Source organism: Rhodotorula toruloides, assembly GCF_000320785.1.
Source record: "Rhodotorula toruloides NP11 unplaced genomic scaffold Scaffold2, whole genome shotgun sequence".
Classification (NCBI taxonomy): domain Eukaryota; kingdom Fungi; phylum Basidiomycota; class Microbotryomycetes; order Sporidiobolales; family Sporidiobolaceae; genus Rhodotorula; species Rhodotorula toruloides.
The window spans coordinates 177215-202127 of record NW_015622962.1 but is presented as its reverse complement, the minus strand read 5'-3'; the positions used below and the strand labels follow the sequence as shown (position 1 = coordinate 202127).

Genomic DNA, 24913 nt, shown 5'->3' with positions numbered 1-24913 from the left:
AAGAGGTCGCTTCCGCGGCCGTCGCTCTGGTCGGGACCGGGCAGCTCGTGTAGCGCTTCAAGGGATGAGTGAGAGTCACTAGTGACTAATTCCTGCAAGCCGCCTGGCGAGCCGGAAGTCGCGGTCGAAGCCATTCTGAGCGAGCGGTCGAGGCGAGAGCGAGGCGCGGCGAAGTCGCGGTCGGTCCTCGCCAACCTCGCCAAGCTGCGCCGTTCGCGAAGCTGACAAGCTCACTTTGACGCTCACAGCACCACAAAGCCACCCTCTGTCCACCTGAACGTGTCCCGCCCCGAGTCGCCGAACACCCCGTCTCCCACACCCTCGTCCCTCGCGACGCACCTCTCACGGCGATGAAGTCGCTCAAGAAGAGCCTCGTACGTCGCCACAGACACTCTCAGACTGCAGCAGGAACACGCGTGCTGACCCAGTCGCCCTCTCTCGCGTCCACTCGTCCTCGCTCGTCGACCAACACCCTCCCCGATCCATCGCGATCCTCTCCCAGCTCAACCGCACAGGCAGGGACGCGAGTCCGTCGGGCCAGCAGGCGAACGGCAAGGCGCCCACCCAGCAGGGCCAGTCGCAGCCGCAGCCCGCGTCTCAGCAGGGCTCGTCGCTCCACCCCGCGGCGTCGTCTGCGAGTTCCGGTTCCAAGTCGAGCCAGCAGTCAAACCTGTCCGCCCAGCAGCAGCAGTACCAGTCTCAGCAGTCTCAGCAGCAGTCCCAGCAGTACCAGCCCCAGCAGTACCTCCCGCCGCAACAGGCTCCCCACCACCCCGCTCCTCAGCAGCAGGGCAATCCGGGCTCGTCGGGCTACGCAGGCGGCGCGAGGACTGGCACAGGCTTCGGGGGACAGCGCGAGCAGGGCAAGGGGATGCAGCAGGCTCCGTCTATCGTCGTCAGCGGCGACAATGTGCGTTGGACCCTCGTTTCCTCTCCGCTCGCCAGGGCTTCTCAGCGAGGCGTGCAGCGCCGAGCGGGATCGCCTCTGCGTTGCTGAACGATTGCATTTACACTCGTCATGCTGCGCAGGCCGTCATGCCGCCCGACCCGCTCCCGCACCCCTCTTCGTCCCCTCATCACCACATCCCGGGCGGTCCCCAGCGCACCTCTGCCGTTCCGTTCCCCACCTCGTCTGCACCCATCGCAACCTCGGTCTCTCCCCCTCCCGGCGCATCCTCAACCGTCGCGACTGCCAACCTCGCCTCGGTGACAGGCGACGCGAAAGCCGCGCTCGGCGGCGGACCAGGCGTGATGGCTGGCGGAGGCCTCGGCGGCGGATTGGCGGCGGCTAACAAGCTCAAGGCTGTCGGAGGTGGACTCGCACAGGGCACGCCCAAGGACACGATCCCGATGGCGAGGACACCGAGGAAGCAGCGGAGTTCGAGGGTGCATGTTGACGAGAAGGTCGAGCTGCAGCGGTTACCCGGTTTCCTCGGTGCGCTAGACGCTCTCTCCCGGCGCTTATAGGTATCGCTGACGCTCTTGAACCCACGCAGAGGTCCCCGTCGTCGAGCGCCACGAGCTCTTCCTCCAAAAGCTCCACCAGTGCTCGCACGTTTTCGACTTCAACGATGCGAGCGCCGATGTTGGGAGTAAGCAGATCAAGAGCCAGACGCTCGCAGAGATGCTCGACTGGATCACGACGCAGAGGGGCGTCATCACCGAGAGCGTCTACCCCGAGGTCGTCCACATGGTGCGCGGACACGACTTCATAAGGCCGCCATGAGCTCGCGAGCATATTGACTGACCTACTTCGTTGTCCTGCTCTCGTACAGTTCGCCGCCAACCTGTTCCGCTCAATTCCTCCGCCCGTCAACCCCGTGGGCGATGCCTTCGACCCAGAGGAGGACGAGCCGGTCCTCGAACTCGCATGGCCGCACCTCCAGATCGTCTACGAGTTCTTCCTCCGCTTCGTCGAGAGCCCCGACTTCAACACCAACATCGCCAAGCGGTACATCGACCAGCAGTTTGTCCTCCAGGTGCGTGCTGAGCGCCGAAGTGATCAGGTCATTTGCCTCAAGGCAGAAGACTGATCTCATTCTTTGTCTTGCGCACAGCTCCTCGAGCTCTTCGACAGCGAGGACCCGCGCGAGCGCGACTTCCTCAAGACCACCCTGCACCGAATCTACGGCAAATTCCTCAACCTCCGCGCTTTCATCCGCCGCTCGATCAACAACGTGTTCTACCAGTTCATCTACGAGACCGAGCGACACAACGGCATCGCCGAGCTGCTCGAGATCCTCGGCTCGATCATCAACGGCTTCGCCCTCCCGCTCAAGGAGGAGCACAAGGTCTTCCTCACGCGCGTTCTCATCCCCCTGCACAAGGCGCGCGGTCTCGCCCTGTACCACCCGCAGCTCGCGTACTGCGTCGTCCAGTTCCTCGAGAAGGACGCGAGCTTGACGTGCCAGGTCGTCGAGGGCCTCCTCAAGTACTGGCCCAAGGTCAACTCGCCCAAGGAGGTCATGTTCCTCAACGAGGTCGAGGAGATACTCGACGTCATCGAGCCCGCCGAGTTCCAGAAGATCATGGTCAAGCTCTTCTCGCAACTGTCGCGCTGCGTTAGCTCGCAGCACTTCCAGGTGCGTTTCCGGCATCGAACTCGTCGTGACTCGGTCGCTGATCAGCTGTGCGTTGCCAGGTCGCTGAACGAGCGCTGTACTACTGGAACAACGAGTACATCGTCAACCTCATCGGCGAAAACATCCAGGACGTCCTGCCCATCGTCTACCCTTCCCTCCACACCATCTCGAACGGACACTGGAACCGGTGCGTATCCCTTTCCTGCCATTGCATGCGCGCGGGGGAGGCTGACAGGCTTGGTTCCCGCAGACAAATCCATAACCTCGCCTACAACGCCCTCAAGCTGCTGATGGACTTGAACGCGGATGTCTTCGAGCACTGCTCAGCGGAGTACAAGCGGCAACGTCTGGCGTACGTTTGCGCGAGTCTGCTCCCGCCGTCGCGCCGAGCTGACCTGGATGCACCTCGCAGGGACAAGGAGCGCGAGAAGCAGCGCGAGGAGAAGTGGCGGTCGATGCGGTCTACGGCGCTGCACAACCGACGGGCATCGGGCGCGTCGATCCCGCAGTCGCTGCTCGACGACGACCCCGTCCCACGCGGCGCGTACAATCCGCTCCAAGACGCGCAGGACCTCGACGACGCCCGCTTCGACGAGATGGACGAGGAAATGGGTGTCGGCATGGGCGTCGGAGGTGGAGGAGGAGGCTACGGGGCTGGTGCGGCGCAGGGTAGCGCGATCGGCCAGGGAATGGGCATGCTCGGGAACGAGGTCGGGATGGCTGGTCCTTCCGACTTGCGAGGCGGTCCTGGGTCCGAAGGCAGCTTCGAGCACGACGACGGACATGGAGACCTGGTGCGTCTGCTCTCGACCACGGCTGACGAGCATCGCGGCTGACACTCGCTCGTGATGCGCAGCCACCGGAGGGCCACTTCCCCGAGACGTCGCGACGAGCGGTCGGCACCATGCAGCAGCCGCACGTCCGACGGAAGAGTGTCATCCCCATCGACCCGTCTATCCTCAAGGAACTGCAAGGGCACAAGTCGTGCGGACCGTCGGCGCTTCCTCTGCCCCAAACGCTCGACTGACTCGACGTTTTCTCGCAGCCTCGATGATGCGCCTCTCATCAACCCGCCTCGCCCCGGCTCTGCAGGTCGCGGTGTTCCGCCCCAGGGTCAGAGGTGATCCAGCTCGACGCACTCTACCCTCTCCCACCCCGGCTGTTATCCTCGCATCCGCCTCGCTCCCTCGCCGCCCTTATACCCCTGCGAGCAGTCTCTGCATGCGGTTCCCCTCTCTTTCTTCCGCGACTCGTCGTTCGTCAATCACCGTAGTTAGCCCCCGTCCGTCCGCCGTCGACAGTTGTTTCCCCCCCCTCGGAGCTGGTACCTTCTCCTCCTCACTTCCCTCGCCGCTCTCTCCCCTTGTGTATACCATACCTACGCGTGCCCTCATCCGTACCAAGCAAGCGAGCGAGAGAAGAGGAAAGGAGCGATGTCAGGGGGACGCTGACTTGGACGAGAGCGCGCCGAGCTCGAGGGCGGCCCTCAGCTCCACGACACTCGCCGCGTTCTCGCTTAAACCGCAAAGGAGCCTGTGTACAGTGAGCTACACTCTGCTGCTGCACCGCACGATCACCCTCGACGGGCCTGCCAGCTTGCGCGCCGCCTGCAACGACCGAGGGACCGAGGAGGACGGGCAGTTTTCCGGGCGGACTGGACAGTCACCGCGGGCACCTGGAGGGTGAATGGGCGGCTCAGTGGGACGCAGTACAGGTGCAGATGGTACTGGGCAGGGCAGGCAGGCCGGTCGAGGGCGGTGAGCACCACTTTGCGAGCGGGACGTTCGCTGACTTTTGCCGTCGTCTCTCGCCTCGCCCTTTCCCTCTCCTCTTTCACCTTCGCGTCACCCTCCCTGCCCGCGTGCTCCACCAGAAGATGGCCTCGGAACTCGCCTCGACCTACGCCGCCCTCATCCTCGCCGACGAGGGCCTCGAGATTACCGTCAGTCTCCCTCCCTCATCCCGCTCTCCAGCTCGCTCGCAATCGGAAGAACGCGCTTATTGACACGGTGGTGCATTCTTCGCGTATTGGACAACAGGCCGAGAAGATCACCGCTCTCACCTCGGCTGCCGGTGTTGAGGTCGAGCCCATCTGGGCCTCGCTCCTCGCCAAGGCTCTCGAGGGCAAGGACGTCAAGGAGCTCCTTACGTGCGTGCTCACCCTGGTCACTTCTAGCCATGCTCGAGCTGACCCGGTCTGGTCGCGCTCGCAGCAACGTCGGCTCCGGCGCTGGGGCTCCCGCTGCCGCTGCCCCCGGCGCTGGTGCTGCCGCTGGCGGTGACGCCGCTCCCGCTGAGGAGAAGGCCAAGGAGGAGGAGAAGGAGGAGTCGGACGACGACATGGTTCGTGACAACTTGGCGAGCTGGATCGTCGTCTCCGAGCTGACCTCTTCCTGGATCTGCAGGGCTTCGGTCTCTTCGACTAAACGCATCGCCATCGCTACGTGTATACGTCGTTCGGCTGCAATCTTTCGTCCCCTCACTTCGCGGTCTCGAGAGAAGTGGAGTGGCTGCCCCGGCGCAGCCAGATTCGTTGCGGCCTCACTGCTTCCCTAACATCTCGCGCTTTCGCGTCGACAGTTGACTGTACAGAGCGCGTTGCACAGCGACACGGCAACAACAAGGGACGGAGACGGCGAGAATCGGCTTAGGGGGTTCAAGGAGAGCGAGGTGATGTCCGTCGAGGCAGGTTCGGGAACTGCGGGCGGCATCGTCAGCACACGCAGCGGATATCGAGCTCGTCAGACGCACCCGTTCCTCCACCGCCTTGCTGAGATGCGGCCAGATCTCCTTGCTCGTCTTGCCTCTAAACGAGACGAGCGCGCCGTCGTAGTGCGCCAGTAGCGGGTCGTTCTCGTGATGGAACGACTCGAGTCGCTTGCGGACGATGGCCTGTGCATGGTACTGTCAGCGGCAAGCGGAAGAGGTAGAGAAATGGAACAAACGGGGTCGTCGTCTGGTCGCTGGCTGAGAGGTTCGCCTGTCACGTCGTCCTTTCCAGCAATCTTTGGCGGGTTAAACTTGAGCTGTAGGCGAGATTTGTGTCAGCGGAAGTAGCTGAGACGAGCAGGAGGCAAACGGACATTGTACGTCCTTCCCGACGGAAGGTGAATGAACCGGTCTGTCGAACGGATGGAGTGTCAGCGTCCGGTGGAGCGCAAAGCGTGGGTGGTGCGCACCCTCTATCCGCTCAATGATGACCTGATCCGGGACCTTGAGCGAGGCGACCAAGTTGAGTTCGTCGCCCGTCTTGCCGAGCATCTCATCTAGCAGTACCGCTTGCGACTTCTTCCGAGGGAAACCGTCCAGGATCCAGTCCTGCGAGTAGACAGTGTCAGCGCAAGGAAGCGGAATGGGGCGAAGAGTCGACAGACCTTGTCCTTCTTTGCCTCAATCGCCGGCTGCACGACCTCGAGGACGAGCTCGTCTTGCAGCAGCGCTGCACATGGAAGTTAGGGTCAATGAATGAGTCGAAAGCAACCGCACGAGGCGCTAACGCACCACCCTGCTTCATCGTCCGCTCAGCAACCTGTCCCAACCGTGTCCCCCGCGTGATCTCGTTCCGCAAGAGCTGTCCAACAACGATCGTATCGATCTCGTACCGCTCGAGTAGCCAGTCACTCAGCGTTCCCTTCCCTGCACCCTGTACGCAACGAGCCGAAGAGGAATGAGCGGGTTCAGTATGACGAGAAGCTACAGTACGCACAGGTGCGCCAAGCAGGATCATCCTCATCTTCTTTCCGTCCTGCCCATCGTCTCTAGACACCGTAGCGAGTCCTCGTCCACATCCACTCCATCTACCGAGAGCGGGGCCGAATCGCGATGAAGCGGTTCGCGCCGCTGAGAAGGGGTATGCGAGCATCCAAGCCGGGTATCAGCCGTTCAAGCCGTCTGAGCGAGTCTAGCAAGCCTTCTGAACGGGAGCGGGCGTGGGAGAAGAGGTGGAAGCGGCGAACTTGCGGACCGGATCCTCTTGACCACGAACCGCTCACTCGCTATCAGCAGGACTCGCTGAGTAGCTCGTGACTGCTCGCAATACGCTCTCAGCCGCCGACTGAACAGCCTTCGACCCGCTCCAACGCCAGTGTCCTGCCACTCGTCGAGGGAGAACAGCGGGTCCGTCAACAATGCACATCGAGAAACGACAGCCAGACATCTACAGGCAAAGAGGATTGTCTACATGACGGGACGGAGCTCGGGCGAGGTCGCAAAGTCGAGGAGGAGCATGCTCGCCTCGTGGTCGTCGACAATGTCCACTTCGCCAGAACCGCTCGAGCCGGAGCTTGTCGCCGTCAGGAGTGGGGAGGGGAGAGGCATAACTTGCGCGGGTTTAAGGGCGGTCGTTCGTGAGGGAGGCTGGACGGCGGGATGTTGCGACGACGTCGACGGCTCGGCAGTTGTCGACGAGTCCCTTGATCCGTTCTCGAGTAGCTCGATCCGGCTTCGCAAGTCCTCAATGTACGCGATCGTACCCTGCAAAACAGGCGATCAGCCTCTAGACCTCCTGCTTCGAAACCGAGACTCTCACCTCGAGTATCTCCAGCTTGTGCAGTCCTCCGCGCTCGCCTGCCTCATCTCCGCGTCCCCTCTTCCGCCCGCGCGCCCTCGCTCGCGCCATCTTGCGCTCGCCCTCCTCCTTGAGACTCGGTACAGTCTCCCTCAGCACCTGAAGACACTGGTTGATCTTCTCGCGCCTCCTTCGCTCGATCAGCGAGTGAGAGACTTTGCGCTTCGACGATCCTGCTACGCCCGCTCCTCGAGACGCCGAAGCGGTCGGAGGGGGCGAAGTCGAAGGACTGGGCTCTTTGACGCTTGGGTCGTCCTCTTCGAGGTCGAAGGGGGAGGGTTGGCGAGGGAGGTTGCGAGCGGCAGCAATTGCAGCAGACCGGCGGGGACGTTTTGCATTGGATGATTCTGGAAGCCAGTCATCGTCGTCGATTTGGCGAACTGCCGAGGCGTCGGTCGAGGCGGGAGGAGGAGAGTCGAAGGTCGCGCGCAGAGAAGGGAGTGTTGGCCGTGAGAGGCCGGCTGCAGTCCCAGTCGACGTTGTATTGACGTCGTCGTGTGGGATGAGGGGCGGCGGAAGGAGTACGAGGTGGTCGACGGGGAGTGTGGTCGCAGGGAGGGGAACGAAGTTGGAGCGGGGTGTTGGCGGCTCCCAAGCCTGCTCGTGCTGCTTCTGCTTGTTCGCGTACGTGGTCATGTGTCGTGTGCTGCTGTCTGGAGAGCGCAAGACGGCAGGAGAGGAGAGAGGAGACGACAGCGACGGGTCGTGTGCGCCCGCACGTGCGGGTCGTGTGGGAAGGTCAACGTTCGCTCGCCCTTTTCTCCCTCTCCTTGCCCTTCTCTTTCGTGCTCCTTCTGCGAGTGAGCAGACATGCTCGACCGCTGGCGGCGGATTCAGCGCGAACAAGCGAGGCGAAGTCCGCCCCTTGAGGAGGAGAGGCATTTCGTACTGACGGATTCTTCGACGAGTTCAACCAGGTTCTGGAACGCAAGAGGAACGAGAGAGCCAGCCAATGTGTCGATCACAACCGTCTACTGCTTGAGCCCCTTGTACAGCTCCGTCTCGACATCGTAGTACAAGTCGAAAAACCGCTGGTCGCCCCAGGGCAACAAGTTCGTCCAGACGACGAAGGCGACGTCCTTCTCTCGGTCGATGCACCAGTGGGTGTTGGCGAGTCCGCTCCACGCCATAGCGCCGGCTCCACGACCCGTCGGAAGGTCCTTGCCGGTCAAGACGCCCGCGAGACCATGGGTCATGTCCTTCGACACCTCCGCCGCTCGTCGCGTCGACGGACAAACGTTCTCCTTGCACCACGTACGAAGGTCTCGACGCTGCTGGTCGGTCTCGAGCTGGTCTTGGAACATGAGGTCGACCGTCTCCTTCTTGAGAAGGCGGACGCCGTCGAGCTCGCCGCCACGCAAGAGCAAGCGGAGGATCTTGAGGTACGAGCGAGGCGAGCCCTTGAGACCGGCGCCACCAAAGTGCTGAGTTTCGGAGAGAGGCGGGTTGGGACCGATGGTGTGCGGTTTCGAAGAGTCAGAGGGGTCGGCGTAGGCCATGGTGATCTGCTGAGGGTTCGGCATGAAGGACATGTCGTGAATGCCGAGTGGACTGTCGGAGAGCGACGTCAGCGGCGGACTTGGGCACTCGAGGGAGCGGTCAACGTACGCGAAGATGTGCTTCTGGAAGTACTCGTTGAGAGGAAGGCCGCTCATCAACTCGACGATGAGGCTCGTCCAATCGATGTTCGGACCGTAGCTCCAGTGCTCGCCGGGCTTGCTATAGAGTGGAGAAGCGTGAGAAGCGTGAGACTCGAGAAAAGCGAAGCGACGCAAGCGACTCACGCCAACAGCGGCGTCTTCGTGAGCCATTCCTGCGTTCCGACGAGGTCAGCAGCGCTCATAGCGATCTAACTACGGCCAAACGCACCCGTACAGCACCCTTGTAGTATGGCGCGGAGGGAATCCCGAGCTTTTCGGCGATTTTGGGGAAGCGGGTGTCGACGAAGTCGTACTTGAAGCCTGCACAATGTTAGGTACCGTCAGCGCTATCCACTTTTGAGGACGAGCTGATGGAACGCACCCGCCGTGTGGATGAGCAGCGCCTTGATTGTGATAGGCGACGAGTTCTCCTCGAAGACGAGGTCGCCAATCTCGTCGAATCCGATGAACAGCTTCGCCTCCTTCAGCTCCGGCACATACACCCGCGCATCGTCCTCCAGCCGCAGCTTGCCCTGCTCGACCAGCTGAAGGCAGGCAATGACGGAGACCAGCTTCGTGCAGCTGAAGATCTCGAAGACCGACTCGTCCGTCACTGGCACGCCCTCCTTGTCGAGCGCGTCTCGCGAACCTGGCCCTGGCGGAAGGCGAGCGTAACCGGCTTTTCTGCTGTACACATCGGGATCGGTTGAAGAAGCGGCGAGGACGACAGCGCGTGGAAGGCCGTGGTACGGGTCCGACGTGGCGGCAGCCAAAAGCGCGTCGATGGAAGCTGCTGTCGAGAGCATTCGAGCTGTACGAAGCGCAGGATGAGGAGGAAGACAAGCGAGATCCGCTCGCCGAAGAAGTGGGGGCGGCGGAACGATCGACCCAGCGCGAAGGGCCATATGCATAATGTGCGGACGATGGACGGAACGAGAAAGCGGTGGAGAACTAAGGAAGTGGCTGGAGACGGAGGAAGGAGAATTGAGCGGCAGAGTGTCGCGGAAAGGCCGGCTGCTCCGTCGCTCTCTCGTCGAGGGCGGCGAAAGCGGGTGTTTGTATCGCGCACGAGCGTTGAAGAGGGAGACGAATGAGAGGACGACGTTGCAGAGGATCGAAAGCTGAGGGAACGCTGGTGCGCCCGCCCGCTCCTCTCCTACGCAAGACCCTTGTATAGCTCGGTCTCGATGTCGAACCAGAGGTCGTGGATGGGCTGGCAGGCAAACGGGATGACGTTGGTCCAGACGACGAACGCAACATCCTTTTCGCGGTCGACCACCCAGTAGGTGTTCTGCACAGACAGACACAGTCAATCGGGGGAATCCAGCAGGAGCAAGAGACAAAGGCGTGTACGTACCGCCATGCCACTCCAAGTCAAAGCGCCAGCACCTCGCCCGGTCGCAAGGTCCTTGCCCGTGAGCGCGCCGCCGATGCCGTACGTAAGGTCGCGAGAAGGCTCAGTCGCGCGCCGAGTTGCAGGGTCGAAAAGGTCCTTGCCGAAGACGCGAAGCTCCTGCCGCTGCTGGTCCGTTGTGAGGTGATCCTCGAACATGAGGTCGACCGTCTCCTTCTTGAGAAGGCGGACGCCGTCGAGCTCACCGCCTCGTAGGAGCATGCGGAGGATCTTGAGGTACGAGCGTGGCGAGCCCTTGAGGCCGGCGCCGCCAAAGTGCTGCGTCGACGAGAGCGGAGTGTTCGGGCGGATAGCGAGCGGCTTGGACGGATCCTCCTCGTCGATGAAAGCCATGAAGATTTGCGACGAGTCGGGCATGAAGGACATGTCGTGGATGCCAAGGGGTCTGCGTCGAGAGCGAGTCAAGCGGAAAGCAAGAGAAGTCGAGTGAGCGACGGAACGCACTCAAAGATGTGCTCCTTAAAGTACAGCTCCAATGGCTTGCCGCTGACGGCTTCGACAGCCAACGTCACCCAGTCAATGTTCGGACCGTAGACCATGTGCTCGCCGGGCTTGCTGTCAGCCGTTCGGCGTAGAAGGTCAGCTTGGAACGGCAAGAAGGGTCGAAGCAACGACGCACAACATCAGCGGCATCTTTGTGACCCACTCCTGTGCGTGCGCAACACATGAGATGTGTAAGAGAGGGCAGGAGACAGAGTCAGACGCGGAAGCGCACCCGAACTGCTCCCTCAGCGTTCGGCAGAGGGTGAACACCCAGTTTTTGCGCGATCTTCACAACATCCGGGTTGAACATGAAGTACTGGAAGCCTGAGGTGCGACAGTCAGCAAAGCTGCCACGACGAGTGCGAGCGAGAGACGAACCAGCCGTGTGCGTGAGGAGCATCTCGATCGTGATGGGCGTCGCGTTGTCCTCGAGGATCAGGTTGTCGTCCTCGTCGAAGCCCTTGAACAGCTTCGCGTCTTTGAGCTCCGGCACGTACTTGCTGGCGTCGTCCTCAAGTCGCATCTTGCCCTGCTCGACCAGCTGGAGAACCGCAATGGCGGCGACGAGCTTCGTCGCCGAGTACAGCTCGAAGATCGAGTCTGCCGTGATAGGTTCGCCCTCTTTCTCGAGCACGTCGTTCGAGACGGGCTCAGCTGGGAGACGGGCCCATCCACCCTTGCCTTCGTACAGGCTGGCGTCGTTCGAAGTCGCCGCGAGGAAGACGGCTCGCGGGAGGTTGTGGTAAGGGTCCGAAGTCGCTTTGGCGATCGCAGCGTCGATGGCGGGAGCGGTGGAAAGCATGGCGTTTCTTGAGGCGGAGAGATGGGTGTTGAGGGAGAAGAGAGAGGGACGGAGGGACTGCGAACGCCGAATTAGTCGGGCCCCGCTTCTTGATTGCGCTTCAAGGTGAAGCGATGAGTGAGCGGCAGAGCGAAACCCCGAGCAGATCAGCGGAGAGAACAAAGGGACGAGGGAGTCAGCGCTCGCTCAGCAAGCGCGCGGACCGTGCGAAGCGTTGCCGAAGCATGAGACTCGGCCAGCTGAATGAGCATGCCGCGCATCCTCCTCGAGGCGCGAGCGGCGGAGATTCCGTTGTCGCAAGGGAGGGCGGGTTCGTCATCGGGAAGAACGAGCGGGAAGGAGGGGCGGAAAGGTGCGCGGGCGAGCAGTGACCCATGCCTGACCAAGGAGCAGCAGATGGAGGCGCTGATAGCTACGAGCGCGAAGCAGTGCACGAGACAAGGGGAGGAGCTTGAGAGGAGGAGAAGGGAGGGCAAGGCGGGCACAGGTTCGGAACAGCTGCGACGGCTCCCTTGTAGCCGCATAGTGTAGCCTTTCGAAACAGTGGAAATTGCAACTACACGGGAGACGCAGACACGAGGGCAGAGGAGGGAAGGTGCAGGGGACGAGAGGCGAAGGACGCCGCGAGGCGATCGCAGCGGTTTGCGGGAAGCGTTTGTACAGATGACGGCGAGACGGGACGAGAGCGAGACGAGGAAGCGACGACGAAGGAGAGGTGGAGGCGGCAGGCGATCATCCTGTTTGCGCGAATGCGGCAGAAGTCAGCGACTCGCCCTCAACACATCCAGCGGACAGCACGCACGGATGAAGACGCCTCGTTCGCTGACCACTTTCCGCCTGTCGGGGTGGTCCATGCCGAGCAAGTCGTCGTCGGCCCATCGGTGGTCTGCCAGGATGTCGTCTGTCCGGCAGAAGCGCACATCAGCGAAGCGGCTCGTCTCGCAGATTCAGAGACGAGACGTACCATCCTGTATCGGCGCGGGTTGCTTGAAAACAGCCGGCTGAATGATCGCAAACTTCATCTTGGCCAGGTCCTTCTCCGACGACCCTGTTCGCTTTTGCAGCCGCAGCTTCGTCTCCGAGAACGGCTCGCCCTGCGCAATGAACCTCTCGTCAGCGAGCACGCACAAAGGAAAGGACCGAGTGGAACGCACCGGTCGCAGGACGAAGCGGAAGGGAATGCCGTGCGCGCGTTGAGGGTCGCGGTTGAAGTGGTAGACCTGGACGACCCGCTCGTCGTCCTCGGCGTTCGCCTCCTCGAGCAAGATCTCCTCCGCATACAGCTCTGTCGACTCGGGGATGTCGCGCACAACCTCCTGCCCGCTGTACACGCGCTGCGTCCTGCCCTGGTTCGAAAGCTCGAAGATGCGGATCTGGCCGGACCCGACTGTGTCTGGCGCGGCGAGCTTGACCTCCTTGCGCAGGTGGTCGCTCGCGACCTCGAGCATGGTCGTGTTCTTCGGCAGCAGGAACGGGTACGAGTTCTCCTCCTTGTTCGTCGGGCCGACCCAGGTGATCCGGAGGCTCTTCTTCGTCTCGAGCTCGATGATCGACACGTCGAGCGTCTCGTAGTAGAGGAGGTTGCTCGTCGGCGTCATGTAGCCGGGCTGAATCATCTCCGCGACGGTGTGATTCGACTGGCGGCGGACGATCGACTTGGGCGCGCCGTTCGCACCGTTCGCCTGCGTGAACCGCAGCTTGAGCCAGTCGCGCTTGAGGTACTCGCCGGCGAGCTGCGCGAGCTGGTCGTACGAGTGCTTCTTCGAGAGCGTGAGGGCGAACTCGGGCAGCTCGGGGTCGTCGTACTTGGGCTTGAAGTGGACGACGACGCGGTTGAGGAAGTAGTCGTACATCTGGAGCGGGTTCTGGAAGCCGTGCTGGCGGTCGGGCGCGCCGTCCTGCGACGCCGAAACGGCCTGGTCGTTGATGTCGACCTGGAAGCAGACGACGTCGCCGTCCTGGATCTCGGACTGCAGGAAGGTCGCCTTCATCTTCATCTGCTCGATCATGTTGGGCTTGATCTCCTCGTAGATCTTGAGCGGCGTCGTCGGGAGGTAGCCCATCCGCTCGTTGATCTTGCTCGCGAGGTCCATGACGCGCATGTTGCGGTGCACGTAGAAGTGCCCGACGCCGGCGAGCGTCTGCTTGTTCGGGTCAAAGTGCTTGACAAAGACCATGATGGGCGGCTCGGTGCCGTGGAGGACCTGCCAGTCGTGCTTGGTCTGGGGGTCGATGTACTCGAGGTACAGCTTGAGGTCGTGCTGCCTCGACGCCATCTTGTCGCGCACCGTCTCCATCGTGAGCGTCGGGTCTTGGTCGCTGATGGGCGTGTCGGGTCGGATCGTCTTGTTCTGGCGGTTGACGAGCACCCAGAGGCGGACGCCGTTCGGGTCGTAGCCGTGGTCCTTGGCGACCTGCGCGCGGAAGTCGAGGTACGGCTGCTGCTTCGCGACGCGGTACGACGGCAGCGGTGTCGACGGCATCGTGCGGTCGTCAAACGTCGCGAGGTCGAACCCTTGGTGTTGCCGGAACGTCTCCTCGGTGATGACCTGCGTGTGCGGAACGTTAAGTGGGAAGCTTGAAGCTGGGGAGACAGACGGACGCACCTTCGCCGTCAGGTAGAGGTGCTGTTCGTCCCTCTCGCGCTTCTTCTGCTCGGCCTCCCTCCTCTCCTGCTCGAGCCGGTTCCTCAAGTGCTCCGGCACATCCTCAACCGTGATAGTCTTGAGGACCTGCTTGACCCTCGACTCACGGATGTAGACGAGCATGTAGGCGTTCGTGAAGCGCTTCATAGCGCCCTTGACGGGCGGCTTGTTGACGCCCTGCTGCTGCGGCTGCTGGAAGTTGGGCGGCGGCATAGGCTGACCATTGGCCATCGGCGCCTCGCCGCCGAAGTTGTCCTCGAGGACTTCGCGGTCGCGCACGGGAACAACGCGGTCGTCGTCGAAGCGGAGCCAGCGACCGTCGGGCGAGGGCTTGATCAGGACGAAGTAGTGGCCGCCGTGGACGTCTCCCGAGTGAACGAGGACGCCGTGGAGCTTGTACACGTGCGACTCGGACCGGTCGGCCTTCTCGTCGAGGTACGGCTCGAGGTCGATCTCGAGCGGAAATTCGTGGCGGTCGTTGATCTTGACGTTCTGATCGCGCTGCATGTCGTACTCGAAGCGCTTGAGCTGGAGATGGAGGACGGGCGGGAACTCCTCGAAGATGACGCCCTTCTTGGCGTCCTGCAGGCCGAACCCTTCGGCGTTGTACCGGTTCTCGCCCTCGAGCGTCTCGACCTGGATGTAGTCCCTGAACGACTCTTCGAGGTTTCGCAAGTTCTTGACGTTCAGCTGGATGTCTGTACAACAAGGATCTTGCCCAGTCAGTAACCGTGACAAAGGCCTTCTCCGTCCTGACAAGCGACAGGCTCCCACGCACCGTAAAAGTCCTCGCTCCTCGCCGACTCATAGTCGATATTGATGCACTTGATATAGCTCTTCATCTTTCCGCAGAACAGGCGGTTGATGGCGCCGTCGGCCTGGGTACCCTTCATCTTGGTCTCGAGCTTGTCGCACAGGACGCGGTTGAACTCTTGCACGTCGTGTTGGAGGAACGAGTCGAAGCCTTTCCAGCCGAACGACTTGGTCAACTCGGTCGTGCCTGCGTGCGGGAGAGTGAGGCGTCAGCACTTGCGCTCACAAGCTGGAAGACGTGGGAGGTGCCAAAGACGCACCGACCGACTGATCTGACGTCTGCAAGTTGTAGAACACGCGCTGCAACGCGAGCGGCACCGTGTCCGTCGTGTCATCCTGCGTCGGGATCTGGTAGACCGCCTGCGCTCGTCCAACCGCGTCAGCTCCTCGCCCGAAAAAGAGTACGGACGGATACACACTTCTCGGAACTCGTTGGTGAGGAAAAGAGACTGGAGGAGCGAGTTCATGTAGCAGGTGGCGCCTTGGTTCTTGAGCCCGACGTGGCCCGTCTCCTTCTTCGAGTCGTAGCTGTGAAACACGTGGGCATGCTCCATCAGCATCTCCCCAATCCCGCGCGCGATGCAAAGAAGGCGAAGGGAAGCGCGCCGAAACTCACTTGTGGAAGTTGTGCCACAAAACGCCCGTCTCGTCCTTCAACACCCTCACGAAAGCCGTGATGACCGTCTCGTCATTCTCGATGATCGGCTTCGTCCTTCCCTCGCAGACGGAGAACAACTTGCGCAACTCGACGAAGCGCGTGAAACCCCAGTCTTGCTCTTCAGGCGTGAAGCGGTGGTGGGCCTCTGTTCATCCCGCACAACAAATCCATCAGCTTGCCTTCTGAACTCTAGTGGGAAGGGAAACGGGACGTACGCGACTGGATGTAAACGGTCGGATCTCCCGGGTTCGAGATGGCGAGCGCAAACTGGGCGCAGACGTGCCACCCCTCCGAGGCTTTCTGGTCGCCGTAGTTGAGGTAGACCGAGACCATGTCGTTTGCTTGGCCGTTCGAGTTGCCCATCGGGAAGAGGAGGATGTTCCTGCGGGACGAAGGACGAGCGAGAGTATCAGTCTCCACATAGCTAGTGACTACTCGAGCACGAATTCCGGGCTACTCGCGCGACGAGAGGCATCACGAAGACGAGGAATGAGCGCAACGCACCACTTGTGCCCGCCGCACGCAAACTCGGGGCTGGTGACTCTCTTGTCCAGCCTCCGGTAGTCGCTCAGCTTCCAGCTAAATACCTGAAAGTCCTCCACCGGCTCTCCCATATCCGTCAAATGCTTCGCCGCAAACGCATCGCCTGCGGATGACCCTCATCAGCTTGAGCGAGGGAGAGAGGGAGGAGGGAGAGGAGGGGACTCACGATCCTCGACCGAGACGATCTGATTCGCATAGTCGACGTCCATCGCACCGCCCGGCGTTTGGGGCCCGCTTCCCTGCGCCACGCCAGCCCCGTTCACGTCGAGCTCTTCGGTGTCGGGCGGGGGAGGCGAGATGTTGTGCACGGGGACGTCGTCGGCGCCTGGTTGATGTGCTGGGGGAATCGGACCGTCAAAGAGGGGTTGCTGTGTGGTACGAGATGGGCCGGTCAGCGCGTGAAGGGGCAGCGGAGGGGGTCAGGGAGGAGATGACGAGAGCTGGGGGAGGAGCAACGCCGACTCGCTGACCGAGCGCGCCGCTGGTGGACCACGTGAAAGAGAGGGTACGCACCATCTCTGAGGCGGTGTGCGCTCAGTCGCGCGTGGTGGTGCGAGAGTCGGCGGTGTCGAGGGGCGTCAAGCGGGGGAGAAGGCGAGAACGAGCGGGAGGAAGAGGGAAAGCGGAGCGGCGGTGGATGCTAGCGTCTAGGTGAAGATTCGACGCTGCGCGAGTCCAACAGTATAGCAGGTGCGCGACGTCGGGCTGAATGCTGAGTTGCGCGAGGAGAGCGAGCGAGCGAAAGCAAGGGGGAACCAGAAGGCGACCTCACTGGCAAGGACGGGCTGAGGGCGGACCAGCGTACACTGCAGGGGACACAAGCAGAGAGTACAGTAGCACAGCCAAGAACTCGCGGAAGGGGCGCGAGCATCGTATATCTCCTGCTGCGGAGTGAAGGGCGAACTGGTTACAGCGTCCGCACGTCTACCTGAACCCACCGACGCGCTGGATCTCCTGCGGCCACGCCTTGGCCTGCTCGACACTCGCCGTCGGGAACGGCAGCGTCTTGACACCCCTCACGACCTCCCTCTCGCCCGTCTCCTCACTAACCAAATCCAGTCCCCTCCTCGCCCTCTCCCTCGCCTTCCACCCAACCTTCTTGATCGCATCCGTCACGCGCACGAAGCCCCCCGGCGCACCGGGGACGTGTCCGCGCACGTAGACGACGTTGCGGGCGAGGTCGACTCGCTCAACCATCAGGTTCTGCGTCGTGACGTTCTTGCCGCCCATCCGGCCGGCCATCTTCTTTCCTGGCCACACGCGACCCGGGTCCTGCGCACGCACCGTATCAGCGAGAGCAGGGAGAGGAAGAGGCTGGTGGACGAACCTGGTGCTGACCCGTCGAACCGTGCGAACGGTGACTGATCGAGACACCGTGACTTGCTCGGAGACCACGGAAACCGTGTCGCTTCATCGGGCCTTGGAAACCCTTGCCGATTCTGCGGGCGAAGACGAGGATCAGGCGAGGTTCTGGGAGAGAAAGAGGAGGGGACGCACGAAGGCGCTTGCACGTCGACGTGCTGGCCGGGAACAAAGTGCGCTGCCGAAATGACCGTGCCTGTGAGGGCCCACCCATCAAGTTAGCCCGCCGCCTTCCGCCGAGACGAAAGCCAACCCCAGGCAACAACGCCGTCCAGGCCAACTCACCTGCCGGCACCAACGCATCCTCCGTGACCTCAAACTCGGCCAAGCGCATCTTTGGCTCGACACCGGCCTTCTTGAACTGCCCGAGGAGGGCGTTGTGCGTCGTCTTTGCCTTGCGAGGCGAGCAACCGACGATGACGGTGTGGCGGACGCGGTGCTTGGGAGTTGGTGCGGGGTAGGACTGGGAGGAGATGACTTGTACTGCGTCGAGCTGCGTCCCCGACGAGAGCGAAGTGAGCGAGTCGAGCTGATGAGAGAGAGAAGGAGGAGGTAGGAAGCGCACCTCGAGGACGGTGACGGGGATGCGGGTCCCGTCTGTGGCCCACAGTGCAGTCATGCCATGTTTCCTCGCGAGCACGCCCGTCCGCTTCGAGTCTGGCGTGAAGACGCGCGGCGGTTGTGCTGCTGCCTGTGCGGGATCAGGCGAGGAGGCGAGAGTGGAAGCGGCGGTTGCGAGGGTGCGTGCGAGTCGTCGTGTGAGCGTGTTTGGATTGAGCGTGAGCAGCTTGAAGCTCGCTGCGAGTGACTGCATCGTCGTCGTTCGTCTGAGCCAACCCTCGCTCTCTCTGGCCAGGACACCCTCGAGTCGCTTTCAACTCGCTTGCTGGGGCTCGCTGGGCTACAGAGACTGCTACAGACACTCCGTCGAACATGACCACCTTCACGCTCGGCCACCAGCTCAAGCTCGACTCGCTCGAGCACACCCAGCCTCACCTCGACCGCCTCCGCCAGCTCGGGCCCAACGTCGAGGAGGTCCGCTTTGGAGGCAACACGCTCGGCATCGAGGCGTGCGAGGGTGTCGCAAAGGAGCTCGAGGACAAGCGCGAGTTGAGGGTGAGTTCCACGGACCGTCCCTTTGGGCGGAGGAGGGGGTTGAGCGATCCCTCAACCTGACGGGACTGGCATTGGGACTCGCGAGGGTCAAGCGGAGGCTTTGATCTGGTTTCTGGTGGCGTGCAGTGTGCGCAAAGAACGGCCTGTTTGCAGTAAACTCCCGTCTTCCCCTCCTCGCACTGACCCACCCACTCTCCCTCTCCCGCTCACAGATCGCCGACTTTTCCGACATCTTCACCGGCCGGCTCATCACCGAAATCCCCCAGTCCCTGCGCGCGCTGTGCACGTCGCTCCTCACGCTTCCGTTGTTGACGGAACTCGACTTGAGCGATAATGCGTTCGGTGGGAGGAGCGCGGAGCCTATGTACGTGAGCGGCTATGCTACCTGATGCGGCAGAGGAGCGCCCTCGAGCCTACTATCTTCGCTATAGGCAGTCGTAGTATTGCTCACCACTTATCCCACGTCCTCCTCGCAGGCTCGACTTCATCTCCTCCGCCCCCTCACTCGAGATCCTCCGCCTGAACAACAACGGCATGGGACCACAAGGAGGCGCGATGATCGCCGGCGCGTTGCTCGAGAACGCCAAGAAGGCGGAGAAGGAGGGCAGGAAGAGCAAGTTGAGGGTTTTGGTGTGCGGTGCGTTATCGCATCTCTCTCTCGGTTTCTTCCGTTTGTTCAGTAGGAAGAGGCTGATGCAGCAAGCATGCTCTGTGCGCACAGGTCGCAATCGCCTCGAGAACGGCTCAGCACCCGACTTCGCCGCCGCCTTTTCAGCCCTCACGACTCTCGAAGAAGTCCGGATGCCGCAGAACGGGATCCGAATGGAAGGCATCGAGGCGATCGTCAAGGGCTTACAGAAGAACCCGAACTTGCAGTGGCTCGACTTGCAGGATAACACGGCGACGGAGAAGGGATCCAAGGCGATTGCTGAGAGCTTGCCTTTGTGCGTTCACTCGTCGTCTCTCAGCTCGCAAGGTGTCCGAGGATACTGACGAACCGTGGTTCGGCTCGGTGGCAACGCACAGCTGGCCCAAGTTGCGCATCCTCAACCTCTCCGACTGCCTCCTCAGACCTCGCGGCGGCCTCTCAATATTCACCACCCTCCTCTCCGGCTCGAACCCCCTTTTGACCTCTCTCAAGCTCCAATCCAACGAACTCGACACCCGCGCAATCACCCAACTCGCAGCCGCCATCGCCCTGCATGGCGAACACCTGACTGACCTCGAGTTGAATGGAAATTACGGAGTTGATGGGACGGAGGAGGAGTATGAGAAGGTTAGGGAGGCGCTGGGGAAGTGGGATCATGAGGATGCGTTGGACGAGTTGGATGAGCTGGAGGAGCCTGAAGAGGAGGAGGAAGAAGAAGAGGAGGAGTCGGAGGAGGCGGCTGAGGCTGAGGAGGCAGAGAAGCCCGAAGTGAAGGAGGAGACGAAGGAGGAGAAGAAGGAGGAGGACGAGCTGGCGGGTCTGATGGACAAGGTTCATATCGCATAAGGCGGACATCCGCTCTCGTCTCCTTCGCACTTTCGCCTATCGCTCTCGTTCATAATCACTCGCTCCAGTAGACATCGGCTCGCATCGCTCTTTCATTCTCCCTCTGACCTCAGTCTGCGAGGAATCGGAAGTCGATTCGCAAGTCGCAGGAGGGCTCAATACCGGCCGCCGCCTCCTCCTCCCCACCGACCCTGCCCGCCGCCACCACCGCTCGAGTACCGATCAAGACTCTCCTGCTGACTCGGCAGCGGTCCGTTCCTTCGCATCCCGCCTCCTCCGCCTCCGCCTCCTCCTCCGCTACCGCCAAAGTCGCCGTACCCAGGCGGAAGCGGCGCCCGTCCTCCTTGCTGCTGCTGCTGGCCGTCGTACCCTCCGTATCCTTGCGGCGGTCCCTGTCCATGCTGAGGTGCGCGACCGAAACCGGGAATCGCTGAGCCCGGTGCGCCGCCCACGCCCATCCCAGGCGGAGGAGGGAGCGGTGGTCGACCCATGCCCATGCCAGGCAACCCACCTCCTCCTCCGCCGCCGCCCATACCGGGTGGAGGACCTCCCATGCCAGGAGGCGGACCGCCCATCCCCATCCCCGGCAACGGCGGTCGCTCGCCTTCTGCTCCCCCTCCCCCTCCTCGCCCAAAATTCGGCATCGCGCCCGCAAACCCACGCTGCTGGTGCTGCAACCCCGGCAAGAACCCCTGACCGCCCATCCCTCCTCCTCCCCTTCGGTCATCCTCATCCTCATCGCCCATCTCGGCCCTCTCCTTCCCAACATGAAACCTATCGCCCTTAGTCCGCATCCCCGGCCTCGAGCGACTCCAGAACCGTGTCGTGTGGTCGTTTGAGGCGCTGACGAGGAGGTGGCCGAGAGGGTGGTAGGCGAGCGACCAGACGTTCGAGTCGTGAGCGAATTCGAGGGATTCTTTGGGCGCGGGGTCGGGGAGGGACCAATGGATGATCGAGCCTTCCGAGCCGCCCGAGACGAGGAGGTCGTGGTGGATCGGGTGCCAGGCGACGGCTGCGAGGGGAAAACCTAGTAAGCTTCGACTCCTTTTGCACAAGCGTTCGCTGCAGGTCGCAGCCGAGTGCGCAAGACATCGAAGCTCAAACTCACAGCAAACCTCCTTCTTGTGGCCCCGCAGCGTCGCAAACTCCTTCATCGCTCGGATGTCGTACACCTTGACGAGCTGGTCCCTCGACGCCGTCGCGACCATGTTGCCGTTCGGGCTCCATGCCAGAGCTTGGATCGTGTTCTTGTGGCCGTGGCTGAAGAGATCGGCGAAGTCAGCGACGAGACAAAGAAGGGAAGGAAGGAGGAACAAACAGCGTTGTCAAGACGGTCGCGGTTCGCGGATCCCAGAACTTGACGAGGTTGTCCTTCGAGCCGGAAGCGAGTAGACCCTTCGTCGGATGCCATTTGACACACTTGACGTCCCAGCCGTGACCTGCGAGGCTCAGCGAGTCAGCGGACGGACGAGGGGGAGGAGGAATGCTCGCTACGTACCCGTCAAGACCCGCTCTTCCTTCATCCGCTCAAAGTTCCATACCTTGATAACGCCGTCATCCGCGCCCGTGACGAAGCGCTCGTCGTTCGGCGCCCAACTCGCATCTCGAATCGCCTCGTTGTGACCCTGGAAGATCTGGAGGTTGTTCATGTTCTGCTGGAAGTACTTGATCACGCCTGCGTTGTCGGCGGAGAGGAGCCATTGACCGGAATGCGACCAGGAGAGGGCGCGGACGGCAGAGTCGTGGGCCTGCGGAAGCGGAACGTCAGCGAGTTGACCCGAGCGGAAAGCGGACACTCCGCGACGCACCTGCAGAATCGTCTCGAAGTTGAATGTCAAGCCATTCCACAGCGTGAACTCGCCGCTCGTCGAGCCAGTGAGAATGCGTCGCGCATCAGGCGTAAACTGGCAGCACGAAGCGTCAGTTCTGACCACCTCCAATCAACTTCCACCACCTCCGCGGACGAGAGCCGTAGCATAGGAGACGCGACTGACTGTGACGATATTCACTGGGCAGCGAAGCTTGTTCGTCGAGGTGTGGGCATAGCGAGTGCAGAAGGAGGTGGAGAAGTTCGGGTATGCTTGGGGCGGGAGGAGCTGTGGACGCGAGGGAATCAGTGATACATCCTCGCTGTCCAACGTTGCTCCTGTGCGACTGGATCCGGCAGCTCACGTCAATCAGGTAGCTGGGTTGGGTGCGGATGAAAAGCTGGTCGTGCTGGGATGCTCGGACGCTTTTGTACTGCGCAACGGTGGGTCAGCTACAGGTTCTCGTCTCGGGCGAGCACTCGAACGGCACTCACGATCTTCCACCGCTCGATACCTCCGTACGGGTCGACTGTCCGCCTCGCCCTCACGCGCTGCCGCTTCCCGTCGTGTCCGAGTTTCTCCTGCGCGGCGAGCTGTGCAAGCTGCTCCTCTCGTGTGTCAGGAGGCGGCGGCGCAGGCGGTTCGTCGAGTGTCGAAGGTTGCCAGGGAGAGGGTGCGGCGGAGATGGACGGTGCAAGTGAGCCGAGGACCTGGGTGGAGGGCGGCGCGGCTGTAGCCATATCTGAAGGCTCGTAGCAGCACGCTCAACTCAGCAACAGCCCTTCCAGCAGAGACAGCGGTCGAGGAACCGGCCAACCCACATCTCGCTCTCCTCCTCATCACTCCAAGTCGCTCTCACAGCGCAAGAGTCGCTCAGACCGGCGCTGCACTGTCGCTACGACCTCTTGGAACCCGACTCGACCCCAGCATGTCGCGATCACCCAGTCCTGCGGCACCCCGCCCTCGCACCGATGAGAATGTGTTCCTCTTCGCGCCAAACCTCATCGGTGCGTACTTTCAACTCCATCTGGGCGCTTTCTGGGCGTCTTTTGAAGGCTGTGGAAGGCTCGCAACGGTTATCGGGATGCGAAGAGACGAGCTGGCGCCGACAAGAGTTGCCGAGCGTCATGCGCGTCCTCCGTCTACGAGCAGCGCTGGGATGAATGAGGCCCGCCTGAGATGTATGGTTGGAGGACAAGCGGCATACTCATCAAGCACCGAACGCGAAGGACAGCGGCATCTGGTCGGAAACCATGACCGGCTTCCTCTCTGCTCGCGGCTCGCTTCACACAGGCCAGGCCGAGCTGTCTTGTGGAATGATGGGGATCGTTGCGGGAATATAGAGGTCATGGAGGGTAACCGCCGGTCTTCCATCGACGGGCTCGGGACTTGCATGCGGCATCAACGTTCCTTCGGCGAAGTCGTCCACAGACCGGGTCGCGCCCCGTTCGCCTTCAAAGCAATTCAGACCTCTTCCAACAATCTATCGAACTGTTGGACTGACACCGCTTCCCTCCCTCTGCTAAACAGGCTACACTCGCGTCATCCTTGGCGCGGCAGCGTTGACATACATGCCGACGCATCCCAAGTTCTGCACGGTCGCATACTGCGTCTCTGCACTGCTCGATGCGGTGGATGGGCAGGTCGCACGGGCTTTGGGGCAGACGAGCAAGTTTGGCGCCATCCTGGACATGGTGACAGACCGGTGCGTTCAGCTTCGCCACGAGACGTTCCTTAGCTTTCCACTGTTGGCGAGATGGCGAGGGTCGAAGCTCTTGAGCTTGTTGGCTGACGTATCGAATGCAGATGCATGACCTCCTGCCTGCTCTGCTTCCTCGCGTCCGCCTACCCTCGGGCAGCGCTCCTTTTCCAGTTTCTCATCTCGCTCGACTTCTCCTCCCACTACATCCACATGTATGCGTGAGTCGGCGGTTCAGTTCAGTCGCGTTCGCGGGAGATGTGGCGTCGGGGCCTCGTGGAACTCCAGCTGAACGCGCACGGGCTGATCATCTCGTCTCTCGCAGCTCCATCTCGAGCGGCTCGCGCAGCCACAAGACGGTGACGAAGGAGCAGAGCTGGATCCTCTGGTCGTACTACAACAACAGCGTGCGTTCCGACCGATCTCGCTACGAACGCTTCCGTCGGCTCCTCGCTCACGCTCGCACTCTCGCAGCGCACCCTCTTCATCTTCTGCGCGGCCAACGAGCTCTTCTTCGTCGCCCTCTACGTCCTTTCCAACTACCACAAGCCCCTCCTCACCTCGCTCCACGCCCTCCCTCCTTCGCTCCTCGCCCTCCCCGCACCCGTCCTAAAGATGGTCCTCAAGACTTCGTGGCCTCACGTCGTCGCCATTCTCACCGCTCCCATCATGGTCGGCAAGCAGATCATCAACGTCGTGCAGTTCTGGAAGGCGGCGAAAGCGCTCACCGAGGCGGACCAGGAGGAGCGGTATGCGATGCAGATGGCCAAGAAGCAGTAGGTGCGGTGTGTTCGCTGAGGTGCAAGCTGGGAAGGATGGCGTTCAGGCGAACGAGACGAGGTGGATCAGGAGCGTTGGAGCGGTTCTTGGGTTGGAATCCGCAGGAAAACTCAAGGTACCTAGTATTGCGTCTCTACACTATGTATAACTCCTCATTTGCTCGCCCTCTTGACTCCCGTACAAGCGGTTCTGTTCATTCCCCTCATCGTCGAGATTCGAGTCCACGAACTCGAACGTCTCGCACGCAATGATATACCCTCATGCTCCGCTCTGAGCTCGAGAGCGTCTCTGTGTGGAGCTCGCAGAAGCTTTGCCAGCCCGCCGAGCGCGAGCAGGTCCGGAGAGATGTGTATCGTCGCAAAAAGCTAGCGGGTCAGAACAAGCGATTACAGCGAGACGAGAGCGCGAGGGAATGGGCACATCAACAGGAAGCTATGCGAGAGAGAAGAGAGGATCAAGCTACAAACGCCTCGAAGCGCGCCCGCCTCAAGCGAGCTTCCGCACGA

General features: G+C 61.9%; 12 protein-coding genes across 12 annotated transcripts in view; 4 read left to right on the top strand and 8 right to left on the bottom strand.

Annotated features, from left to right (window-relative positions):
* Positions 1 to 350: 350 nt before the first annotated feature.
* Positions 351 to 3706, top strand: RHTO_02751 (protein phosphatase 2 (formerly 2A), regulatory subunit B'; the record flags this gene model as incomplete). Its single annotated transcript, XM_016416425.1, has 11 exons — positions 351 to 374; positions 503 to 910; positions 1030 to 1435; positions 1497 to 1693; positions 1776 to 1979; positions 2058 to 2582; positions 2642 to 2769; positions 2833 to 2934; positions 2995 to 3376; positions 3439 to 3566; positions 3628 to 3706. The coding sequence occupies 11 exons, from the start codon at positions 351 to 353 to the stop codon at positions 3704 to 3706; spliced, it is 2583 nt and encodes an 860-aa protein (XP_016276144.1).
* Positions 3707 to 4458: 752 nt separating this feature from the next.
* Positions 4459 to 5008, top strand: RHTO_02750 (60S acidic ribosomal protein p1; the record flags this gene model as incomplete). The annotated part of the gene is made up of 4 exons (XM_016416424.1): positions 4459 to 4524; positions 4622 to 4731; positions 4796 to 4925; positions 4988 to 5008. 4 exons carry the CDS (start codon positions 4459 to 4461, stop codon positions 5006 to 5008), a joined length of 327 nt encoding a protein of 108 aa, XP_016276143.1.
* Positions 5009 to 5238: 230 nt separating this feature from the next.
* On the bottom strand, positions 5239 to 6444 carry RHTO_02749 (adenylate kinase; the record flags this gene model as incomplete). Its single annotated transcript, XM_016416423.1, has 8 exons — positions 5239 to 5280; positions 5334 to 5474; positions 5528 to 5608; positions 5666 to 5703; positions 5762 to 5900; positions 5957 to 6021; positions 6084 to 6225; positions 6289 to 6444. 8 exons carry the CDS (start codon positions 6442 to 6444, stop codon positions 5239 to 5241), a joined length of 804 nt encoding a protein of 267 aa, XP_016276142.1.
* A 314-nt stretch (positions 6445 to 6758) lies between these two features.
* Positions 6759 to 7785, bottom strand: RHTO_02748 (HLH transcription regulator; the record flags this gene model as incomplete). The annotated part of the gene is made up of 2 exons (XM_016416422.1): positions 6759 to 7055; positions 7111 to 7785. The coding sequence occupies 2 exons, from the start codon at positions 7783 to 7785 to the stop codon at positions 6759 to 6761; spliced, it is 972 nt and encodes a 323-aa protein (XP_016276141.1).
* Positions 7786 to 8120: 335 nt separating this feature from the next.
* On the bottom strand, positions 8121 to 9595 carry RHTO_02747 (beta-lactamase; the record flags this gene model as incomplete). The annotated part of the gene is made up of 5 exons (XM_016416421.1): positions 8121 to 8700; positions 8758 to 8868; positions 8934 to 8962; positions 9019 to 9110; positions 9172 to 9595. 5 exons carry the CDS (start codon positions 9593 to 9595, stop codon positions 8121 to 8123), a joined length of 1236 nt encoding a protein of 411 aa, XP_016276140.1.
* Positions 9596 to 9945: 350 nt separating this feature from the next.
* On the bottom strand, positions 9946 to 11488 carry RHTO_02746 (beta-lactamase; the record flags this gene model as incomplete). Its single annotated transcript, XM_016416420.1, has 6 exons — positions 9946 to 10080; positions 10147 to 10588; positions 10648 to 10758; positions 10823 to 10851; positions 10919 to 11010; positions 11065 to 11488. 6 exons carry the CDS (start codon positions 11486 to 11488, stop codon positions 9946 to 9948), a joined length of 1233 nt encoding a protein of 410 aa, XP_016276139.1.
* Positions 11489 to 12220: 732 nt separating this feature from the next.
* RHTO_02745 (ubiquitin carboxyl-terminal hydrolase 7) lies at positions 12221 to 16663 on the bottom strand (the record flags this gene model as incomplete). Its single annotated transcript, XM_016416419.1, has 13 exons — positions 12221 to 12225; positions 12291 to 12389; positions 12453 to 12582; positions 12643 to 14037; positions 14095 to 14831; positions 14912 to 15133; positions 15207 to 15306; positions 15366 to 15474; positions 15563 to 15749; positions 15820 to 15986; positions 16109 to 16250; positions 16314 to 16515; positions 16661 to 16663. 13 exons carry the CDS (start codon positions 16661 to 16663, stop codon positions 12221 to 12223), a joined length of 3498 nt encoding a protein of 1165 aa, XP_016276138.1.
* A 408-nt stretch (positions 16664 to 17071) lies between these two features.
* Positions 17072 to 18323, bottom strand: RHTO_02744 (50S ribosomal protein l3; the record flags this gene model as incomplete). Its single annotated transcript, XM_016416418.1, has 5 exons — positions 17072 to 17419; positions 17475 to 17586; positions 17645 to 17705; positions 17795 to 18038; positions 18075 to 18323. 5 exons carry the CDS (start codon positions 18321 to 18323, stop codon positions 17072 to 17074), a joined length of 1014 nt encoding a protein of 337 aa, XP_016276137.1.
* Positions 18324 to 18442: 119 nt separating this feature from the next.
* Positions 18443 to 20120, top strand: RHTO_02743 (Ran GTPase-activating protein 1; the record flags this gene model as incomplete). Its single annotated transcript, XM_016416417.1, has 5 exons — positions 18443 to 18625; positions 18838 to 18989; positions 19102 to 19262; positions 19347 to 19569; positions 19652 to 20120. The coding sequence occupies 5 exons, from the start codon at positions 18443 to 18445 to the stop codon at positions 20118 to 20120; spliced, it is 1188 nt and encodes a 395-aa protein (XP_016276136.1).
* A 155-nt stretch (positions 20121 to 20275) lies between these two features.
* On the bottom strand, positions 20276 to 22668 carry RHTO_02742 (polyadenylation factor subunit 2; the record flags this gene model as incomplete). The annotated part of the gene is made up of 8 exons (XM_016416416.1): positions 20276 to 21132; positions 21229 to 21380; positions 21439 to 21559; positions 21619 to 21868; positions 21929 to 22024; positions 22085 to 22216; positions 22293 to 22361; positions 22423 to 22668. 8 exons carry the CDS (start codon positions 22666 to 22668, stop codon positions 20276 to 20278), a joined length of 1923 nt encoding a protein of 640 aa, XP_016276135.1.
* Positions 22669 to 22856: 188 nt separating this feature from the next.
* RHTO_02741 (CDC-diacylglycerol-inositol-3-phosphatidyltransferase) lies at positions 22857 to 24407 on the top strand (the record flags this gene model as incomplete). The annotated part of the gene is made up of 5 exons (XM_016416415.1): positions 22857 to 22935; positions 23459 to 23633; positions 23735 to 23848; positions 23953 to 24034; positions 24102 to 24407. 5 exons carry the CDS (start codon positions 22857 to 22859, stop codon positions 24405 to 24407), a joined length of 756 nt encoding a protein of 251 aa, XP_016276134.1.
* Positions 24408 to 24839: 432 nt separating this feature from the next.
* RHTO_02740 (ubiquitin-conjugating enzyme E2 J1) overlaps positions 24840 to 24913 on the bottom strand; it is a gene marked incomplete at both ends in the record, with an annotated part of 1614 nt that continues 1540 nt past the window's right edge. The window contains one exon of the mRNA XM_016416414.1: positions 24840 to 24866. Within this exon, the coding sequence (XP_016276133.1) occupies positions 24840 to 24866 (27 nt within the window). The remainder of the gene's footprint in view (positions 24867 to 24913) is intronic.